We start from the raw sequence: 9,172 nt of genomic DNA, 5'->3' as shown, positions 1-9,172 counted from the left end.
ATTCGAAGAGCCTCAAAAATCGCTCGAACAACAAGGTTGAAAATATGGGCTAAACAGCGAATATGATATATCGGCTGTACTGTGGATGTCGACCCTTTTGCAAGTTCTTGTGCTAGGACTTTTGGCTTAAAAGAACTTGCGTTGTCTGCAGAGACTGTCTGAAATCGAATTGTCTTCTTCGTCCTCTGGCGAATATTTTCTAACAGAGTCGATAAAGCCGTTGCTTGCTTAGAGGCTGTATGACCATCTGTCATATCAATAGCACCAAGAAGAACCTGTTGTAACCTCCAGTGCTTGTCGATAAAATGGCATAAAACACCAAGCAGTGAATATTTTAACCCAGGTGTACTCCAGATATCAATCATCAGAGAGACATAGCTACCAGGCGGAATTAGCTGAAGAGTGTGGTGTTGAATGCGTAAGGCCTCCTCGGATATCCAGCTTCGGAGCGTCTTTCGAGATGGGAGGTAGTAGAGAGGATTCAGGTGTGAACAGAATTGCCGGAAACTTAAGTTGTCAACAGTATTAAGCGCTAAGTTGGATCCAACAATACAGTAAACTAATGCTTGATGCTCCGAGACTGCTTTCAATTAGGTACCCTAGATTGCGATTACTACAAATGATTGCTATAATGACCTGTAAAACTTATAGGCACCTGGTTTGCGCCTAAACGTCGAGTCTTACAAGACTTTGCAGCGAGGTGTTGTTACATAGCACTTGTACCAGAGTTTTTGATTGTTGGATGATTGAAAACTTGGTGATAGTGCTTGCAGACTAATTTTGGCTCCCCTGATGTCATATGGTAGCCTTGGTGAAAGTGATCCCAGAATGATACTCGGCGTTGTAAAGTCCACAAGGATTTGGCGAAGCGTTTTCGTTCAGGTTGAGGGGATTTGGACAACGGTGTGTGTTTGCCAAGGATTACCCATTGGAGATACCATGGCAGGGTTTTGAAAAACGAGAGAAAAGTCTGGAAAGTCTCAATAACAAATAAAATGATTTCCGACTGTATCTGTAAACCAGAAGGTGGAGTATTGATTGTTGGAGTCTGCGTAGAATTTACGAGCTCGAAAGCAGCAGAACAATCGGATGCAAAAGGGTCTGGCCCAAAAGGGTCAGACGCAATTGAGTTCGACATCATACGTAGTAAGAATTACCTTTGGTATGAACAGGAAGTAGTTTGCAGGATTACTACAAGATGAATACAAACATTTGATTATATGGCCTTACGTAAATTTCTATTTTAGGGTTTCTGACTAATACGTTTCGTACACAAATCTAAAAGCTCTGAATTCTCCTTCGACTTGTTTTTTCTCCCACTTACATTCATCCTTCAATGCCTCGCTTATCAACTAGCCCTGTGTCAGATCAGAGCTCTCCGCTAACAGTGGAGGGCTCTTCACCGCCAAATAGTTACCCCTCATCATCAGCGAGGGGTAATCCCCTGAAACAGCCAATTACAGAGATTCGGGAGACTCCGCCAAGAAGTTTAAGTCATGCAACCTACTATAGCCAGGCTAGCCCAGACCTGAGTCAACCAGAATTACCACCGCTGAAGCGGAACTTTGCGACGAAGTTGGCGAGACGAACAGATACTGGCCAACCACCAACCATTGCACGGAAAGATCAGCTGAACTTCGCGCCAAAGAAGCAGCTAAAAGCTGCTCGAAAAAAGCCCGTCCAGATCACTAAACGCCAGAAAGTTCGTAGATGGAGGCCTGGTAGTAAGTAAGAAGTAACTCTTTATTGTTTAATTACTGAAATGTGAAGCAAATGCACTTCGTGAGATTCGAAAATATCAAAAGACCACCAATCTTTTAATTCCGCGGAGCAGTTTCGCAAGAGTAGTTCGAGAAATAACACTTGATCTTCCACTAAGAAACCGCCATAAGATCCGCTACTAGTCAATGGCTATAGAGGCTCTCCATGAGATGAGCGAACAGTTTCTAATCAACATGTTCGAGAGTAAGATATCCTATCCTGATCTTCAAACTATTATATTAACATGAATATTAATAGATGCAAATCTCTGTGCTATTCACGCTAAAAGAGTAACTTTGCAGAAGAAAGATCTTGACTTAGTTAAACAGTTAATGAAGAAGATGGGAGCATGGAGTGCTAGATTGTTTTAGCAGCTGTAGATTACTACAAACGATTGCTACAATACGAGAATCAGACTAGAGAGAATTCATGTCCTTATTCATGCTAGCCTTATTGCTAATTCTTAATTCTTAATCTGTCAAACAAACCCTCTCGCTATGCTCATCTGCAATTATAGAGAAAAGTCAAGCAAACGAGTTAGCTTCTGAGCCAACTCATGGACCTGACGCCAGTTGTATGGCGCTTTATCCCGAGCAAGGTCAAGCTTCAGGAAGAATGGTATCAGCTTTAGTATAGCTGAGAACTTCTTATCCATCGCAGATAAGATGTTGGCTGTTTTATCGAGAGCAGTAAACTCTTCCCAAACTTCAGCAGGGCCCAGAAGCTCCCAAACACCTTTCTTGATCATCGAGTCACTGATCTCAGAGAACATAGCCTTCACTGAAGGCTTTGGAGTGGAGGCATATCGGCGCTGAGCTGTAGTGAAGAGAGATCCTTGAATCTTGATGGCTGGGCGGTGCGCGAGTGCGAATTGGCTGAGAATATTAGTATTACTACAAAGGATTGCTACAATTAAGCACTTACGTCTTCTTCTTCTTGACAGAAGAATTAAGAACCAGGCGTATCTTCTTCTTCTTAGACAAGCGGTTCAGGTGCCAGTACTTAGCGAGTGCAAACCAAAGAAGCACTTCCTCTTTGGTAAAGATGTCGCCAGCTACTGGAAATTTAAAGCCAGGTCGAATGAAGCCATAATCCTCCATCGCAGCTAGGGTAAAGGCAGGATTGCTGTTCAGCCGCTTGACCTTGATGTAAAGTATCTCAAGAGTCATCTCCCAGGTATCACGGAAGAACTGGTATTCTCGGATCTGGTTTTCCTGTCTGTTTGTTAGCTATTGCTATAGTAATTAATTATAGTCATCCAGTTACCTGGATCATCTTGTCGATAATCGCATTCGACTGCTCAGCAACATTAATGGTCGGCAACTGGTTATCAAGGTCAACGTCAAAGTTGAGCATGCCCTCAACTCCATCCAGGTTTTCCTGGGTAGCCTCATCAATCTCATTCAAAGGGATATCCTCCCAAGCCTCGTCTTCATCGTCATCGACGATATTATAGGAGCTAGACGAGACTGGGCCAGTCATCTGAGCTAGCAGCTGGTCTGGATGGTTGCCTTTGAGGAAGCTAAAAGCACTTGAGCACTGATTTGAAACACCAAAAGAAATAAAAAAGAACTCACTATCGTGCATCAACTTGCTGGATTTCCCTAGCCTCAAGGGCCGCGCGCTCATCAGCAGACGCACTGATGTAGGAGCTTTTAGCCCTCAAGGCTTTAAGCTTGCGGGATTTCTGCTGGTTGATCGACTTCTTCGAGCGATCAAGTGCCTTCTGCTTCTCAGTCATCTTATCGATGCGCTGACGAGACTTCTTGGTGTGCGCGTTGTCGGAATAATCCTCTTCAGCTTTACGCTTGGCTCCAGCACCAGATCCAAGCGGTCGGCCTAGAAGAGATTAGTACAAATGATTGCTACAAAGCTGGTGTGAACGTACCGCGATCCTGTCCTGAGGACATATTTTACTACTATTCCCTAATTGATTTAATAAGTCAAAACCAATAATTATGAGATCAAAGTATCAAATTACCTTAATTGAGAGGCTTGTCGGTGCGGCTGGGTGTTAGTAGTGGAGGTAGGTTGTAGTGTTGTCTGGGGAGAAGTTTTCTGAAGCTTCAGAACCTCACAAAAAAAAAACAAAATACGCCAAAAAGTGGTCTGTGCGCAGCCGCGGCTTCTTGTTTTTTTTCTCAAAAAGAATCTCTTTGAAAACCTCTGTTCAGTAGTTATCTGTAAAAGATTCTATTGATTGGACCTGGACTTGTGTTTCTAGGAGTCCTACCTGATTCATGGTTAACTTTATAATATGATGCCTGGCATAGCCCGAAAGACTATGCCTGGTGCTAAGGAGCAGCAGAAACGCCGTTGGCGCCCTGGCAGTAAGTCTAGATTGCTACAAAAGATGGCTACACACTAACCCTAATACCTAGCAAAAGCTCTCCGGGAGGTCAGGAACTACCAGAAGACATTTGACTTCCTGATTCCGAAGCCCCCATTCCAGCGACTCTGGAAGGAAATCTGCGATGACATCGACCCCTCCAAGCGCCTGCGCTGGCAGGCGACTGCTATTAGCGCTCTTCAAGAGTCTTCGGAGTCTCTTCTCTTTGGTGTTTTCGACAGTAAGCTTCACTTGCAAACTCTTATCGAGTTGAACGAACTATCTAGTGATTAACTTTGCTGCGATCCACACCAATCGCGTCACCATTAAGCCGAAGGATCTGCATCTCGTCCAGGCTATCTTGAAGGCCGGCAGAGTCCACGGAGACAAGTGGTTCGACCCCGAGTCTGGGAAATGCGGGCGATTAATTGAAGGCATTCAGGGCGTTCGGAAGTTAGGAGTAACAAGGTAGCAGGTCTATTCGTTGCGCAATATATCCACTCTTGAGGCTGGCTACTACAAAAGATGTCTAAAATTCGTGATGCATACTTACTGAAATCTACCCACGGGTATACACCCGTGGGTACCCAAACCCGTGGGCCCCCCTTCAGTTTACTACCCGTGGGCTTTTTTACCCAAACCCACTTTACCCATGGGTACCCGTGGGTAATAGTAAAACTTTCGGGCACTACCCATAACTACCCGACCCATTTCGCGGGTACCCGTGGGACCCGCGGGCCGGGTAATGCCCATGCCTAGGTGTTGGCGGATCTCGTCAGCCATCCAATGTATTTAATCTCTGCTGTAGGGATAAACGCCTTGTTGTCCTGTAATAGTTCCTCTCGTAGTTCCGTGAAGCGCTCCATGTCCATTGTGCTTGTGCGTATGCCGTGGGCGAGGATCCCGTATGTCGGTATCCGTACCGCGGCCCCTGTGCCAATACGGTGTTCCCAGTCCTCGGCGAACTGGCGTAGGGCTTCCCTTTCTGTGGCTGTGGCTGTTTTGATACTGAGGTCTCCGCTCTTCAACTGGTTTGCGGATACTGTTTTCAGTTTACGGATATGTTCATTGTTGCTCTGTTCGATAGCGCGGTCTACGTGCGCCTTAAGGGAGCGGGGGTTCATAGCTCTTATGCTGGCGATTGTAACAGGGTCTCTAATGTTTACAATGATTTCGCGGAGGGTCTGGACATGGTTCGGTCTTTGGTTCTGCGGGTTATGTATGCTTCCTACGAGTCCTCCTCTGGCAGCTACGCTAGCATAAGACTGCGCGGCGCTTCCCTGATTCATTGGTCCCAGTGCTTTGATGTCCCTCACCATTTTGGCTGTCAGTTCGCCAACTTTCAGCGCCTCCTTAGCGGTAGCGTTAGTATCCTTCGAGGTGTTTGTATTCTGTGTGATTTCGGCTGTGTTTTGCTGAATGGCGATTCTCAGGCTGCTTGTGGTACGGGTAGCGTTCTCATTCGCTGCCTTGGTCTCCACTCGCAAATTTTCAACTGCTTCGTGAACGTGGCTGATATCAGGGATGTGCTGTAGTTTGGCAAGGAGGGTAAGGGTTCCGATGAATGCGGATCTGATGCCCTTCGGCTCGATTGGATGTCCATTTGCGTTATCGATAGATTTCAGTGCTGTCTGTAGGTATCTGCTGAGTTCCGTGGCGTGCTCTCGATAGGGCGATGGCCAGGTCTGATCCTTGGGCCATGGGGTCGCCATGGTGCCTACGTCGCTTTGGGCTTTACGACGAGCACACGGCTATCCAGTTGACCGGTTAGATCGTGTTTTGGTGCTGTTTTAACTCCGATTTTCAAGAATTTCGTTCTCGCTGTTGTTGATGTTTTACATTTGTACTATTTGTACTGCAGAATCACAGGAACAACAGGGATTCACTCGGAAACGGAAGAACTATGGTGCAAGTCACGTGACGATAAGATAAGAGATTAGATCCGTACGCCAAGAATACGGAGTCCGTCCTTGGCACATACGGGATCCGTATGAACGAGGAACGGACCCCGTCAGGATCAGGAACGGTAAAACAAACAAAGGGTACTGTTCGGACTTGTATATAGTATGACCTGAGCTCGACTCATAGTCAGACTTCCATAGCTCTTCAGCAATCAACTTTGTATTCATCCTCAGGATACTTTCAGCTTACCTTCACTGCGAATACTTGTTAAGCCTAAGATTGATCACCTTAGCCTCTGACTACCGATCTACGACACAGCCTACGACCTACGAACCAGACTTACGACACGACAATACTGTTTACTAGCGTCAATCCCCAACTTCTGTTAGCAGACCCTACTGTCGGATAGCTGACCGTAACACTACCATGCACATTGATTAATTTTGGTTTTGTCTTCAGATTGCTGAAGTCTAACCGCGCCTCCCGCAGGGCCTTTCACGGCAAAGTTGCCGTCCGAGCTTCTGTGAAGTTAACCCGAAACCTAGTTCAGATCGACTTGTGAGAGATCCGGTTTTATTCTACACCTTTGAGGTTATTCTGAGCGTCTGAACTAGACAAGCAATGGTATCCACTATGAGCCCCGAAACTCTATTTACTGCTTGCATACTACGTATAATGTAATTCAGATATATGAGGAAACCAGGGTAGAATTAGAGAAAATTGCTTCACGTTGCAATTGTTGGATAGATACGCAAATTTCGAATCCAAAGAGTGGGGGCTTTTCCATGTTTAAAAGCCGTTGCCGCCGTGTTCCAAGCTTGGTATCTAGATCATCCTCATTCCAGTTCTAACCGACACTGATCAAGTTCATTTTTGAAACCCCTTTTCGCGTCTATCAGCTTTCAACATGCAGTTCAACAGCATCATCATTGCTATCAGCGTTCTGGCTGCCACTGCCGTCGCCGACTATCAGTGCTACACGGGCCACTTCACCTGCGTCAACGCCTGCAAGTATGGCAACTGCCAAGAAATTCTCAACAGCGACAACAGCTGGTGCTGCACTTAGGGGAAATCTGGAGGTATGTTGATTCAGTTTCCTAATCTTGACGTAGAAGTCTGACTGTTGTACACTTAGTTCATACTCAAGGATCCTGAAAGCTTGTCAAAGCGCATGCTTTCCCGGCCTCACTTTCCAAGACACGGGTGCAACACCAACGACCCTTCAACTTGATGAACCAAGAGCCTGTAATTGCTTGGAACTGAGTTAGAGGTCTTACAATGTACATATGGCTTCACTTCTTAGTAGCAAGCGTTTTAGTAATCCAAGGTTGCGAGATCAACTGATCTAGCATGACTTTGTTCTCTCTTTGCTACCTACACGTTCATTGTGCATTTGATTCGGTTAATATGGTATTCATATGTAATTTGAATCAAACTGTTAGTCAAGACTCTATTTTCTACTTTCCTTTTATGTACGCCTTCGATGTTTGAATGAGAATGCGGTTGTTGTGAAAAAGCGTTCCTTTGCTCAATTTGCAAAAAATCATGCTGAAAAAGTATCGTTCAGCCTCCGGCTACAAGCGTACGAGGTGACCCAAGTAGTCGCTGTCTTAATCTACCCAAAGAAATAACTGTATGCTTTAGAAATTTCTCATGTTTCCATGACTTTTACTCTAGAGTATGAGATCTCGAGAAGAAAGTAGACAGATTGAAGTAAATGCTTTGTATTTCTTACTCCAACCTTGACTACAGTGTTCTGGCCATGTGATAGATCACCATTCTCGGCTACTTCAAGTAAGGTATCTAGTACAGTAGCTGTATCATCAACATTGTCAAGAGCCACTTGATGTCTCAGCGTTCACTCCCAACAATCATAGAGTATAGAGTAAGTGCTAATCTATTTGTCTTGGAGACCACGCAAGTATAATAGGCGAAAGCGTGTTGTCTTGTGATTGATGACGGACTCCAAGTCCGCTGCAATTGTGGCATAGTTCATCCTTCTATGATGTAGGCTTACATTTTTTGATCTGGCATCTCGCTACAGATTCCTACCTTACCCACTTGATCTAAGAGCTACTGCCGTATGATTGGCTTGAAAAGTTCAAGGAAGCGAAGAAGTGTAAGGAACCTGGGGTAAAGAGCCAAAATGAGAATAAGATAAACTGGTTGAACATCATGAGCATCAGTATGTATTAGTGCGTACCTTCTTGCAGCTGATTCGTCTGCTTGGTGTTAATAAGTTCACTTGGGAACACCTAAACCCTTGATTTGAAAGGTCGCCAGATAGCTTTCTCCACTGCTCTAGAAATATTGCACCTTAAAAACTCACAGTCACCTTTACCCCCACGTTCAAACGGGTCATATCGACTGACTGGATACAAATGCCTTCGGAAATGGGCGGGTTAGCATTCTAGAATAACTACGTGGCATGGCATCAGGGGGTTTATCTTGAATAATCACTTGATTGGTTCTAGGAACAGCGGCATCTTCAAAAAAGCGATATGATATGCTACAGGATCCTCGCCTTTGAGTGCAGGGCAACAGTCACCACCAAGATGTGGCGGCGCTGCAGGGGTTCTGGCGAACAAGGAACCAGAGGGGTAAAGTACTTGAAAAACAGGGCAGTGGGTGACCCCAAGCAAGATAAGCCTCGAAGAGTCTAGAGTCTTGCGGGCTTGCGCCGAAAACTTGCCTTTTTCAGCGAGATAGGCAAAGCCAAGCGACTCCACTTCATGTGGCGTAAGGGTCCAGATCCTTGTGAAAGTCTTACAAGTGGACCCCCGATGACGGCTTTGAAGGTGATGAGCGCGGAAGGACTGAGTCGTATACAATGCGAAAATGACCAAGTTCATTCAGCCCTATGAAAAGTTCACGTAGAAAATATAGCTACGGAACTTTAAACCTTGATTTCAAGATACAGCGCAGATTTTATTTTCATACCAGTGAACTTCTTATAAGTATGCCAAACAATAGACAGCTTGTCAGGTTTGATAACCGGTCTTTTACCACAACCCCACGACAGGGAACCATGGCGTAGGATTGGCGCGCAAATGCTGTGGAAACTCTGTGGAGCATCACGACATACTGCGTTAGACCTCGCCTGAGGTTGGAATCAAAGTCTGCCATGTGGCGAACGATGCCCAACACATAAAAGGACTTATTTGACATCACTGCAGCCCT

At 45.4% G+C, this 9,172-nt stretch overlaps 4 protein-coding genes across 4 annotated transcripts; 2 read left to right on the top strand and 2 right to left on the bottom strand.

Annotated features, from left to right (window-relative positions):
* Positions 1-2,272: 2,272 nt before the first annotated feature.
* On the bottom strand, positions 2,273-3,671 carry CTRU02_212279 (uncharacterized protein; the record flags this gene model as incomplete). The annotated part of the gene is made up of 5 exons (XM_036727088.1): positions 2,273-2,636; positions 2,686-2,975; positions 3,028-3,283; positions 3,339-3,600; positions 3,650-3,671. The coding sequence occupies 5 exons, from the start codon at positions 3,669-3,671 to the stop codon at positions 2,273-2,275; spliced, it is 1,194 nt and encodes a 397-aa protein (XP_036581332.1).
* A 374-nt stretch (positions 3,672-4,045) lies between these two features.
* Positions 4,046-4,384, top strand: CTRU02_212278 (histone H3; the record flags this gene model as incomplete). The annotated part of the gene is made up of 2 exons (XM_036727089.1): positions 4,046-4,091; positions 4,143-4,384. The coding sequence occupies 2 exons, from the start codon at positions 4,046-4,048 to the stop codon at positions 4,382-4,384; spliced, it is 288 nt and encodes a 95-aa protein (XP_036581333.1).
* Positions 4,385-4,845: 461 nt separating this feature from the next.
* Positions 4,846-5,802, bottom strand: CTRU02_212277 (uncharacterized protein; the record flags this gene model as incomplete). Its single annotated transcript, XM_036727090.1, has 1 exon — positions 4,846-5,802. One exon carries the CDS (start codon positions 5,800-5,802, stop codon positions 4,846-4,848), a length of 957 nt encoding a protein of 318 aa, XP_036581334.1.
* Positions 5,803-6,899: 1,097 nt separating this feature from the next.
* Positions 6,900-7,223, top strand: CTRU02_212276 (uncharacterized protein; the record flags this gene model as incomplete). The annotated part of the gene is made up of 3 exons (XM_070205807.1): positions 6,900-7,003; positions 7,059-7,071; positions 7,128-7,223. 3 exons carry the CDS (start codon positions 6,900-6,902, stop codon positions 7,221-7,223), a joined length of 213 nt encoding a protein of 70 aa, XP_070060620.1.
* Positions 7,224-9,172: the final 1,949 nt, after the last annotated feature.

Source organism: Colletotrichum truncatum, assembly GCF_014235925.2.
Source record: "Colletotrichum truncatum strain CMES1059 chromosome Unknown Contig_0008, whole genome shotgun sequence".
NCBI classification, from domain to species: Eukaryota; Fungi; Ascomycota; class Sordariomycetes; order Glomerellales; family Glomerellaceae; genus Colletotrichum; species Colletotrichum truncatum.
Note: the sequence above shows the minus strand (reverse complement) of the source record. Positions and strands in the feature narration are given on the sequence as shown.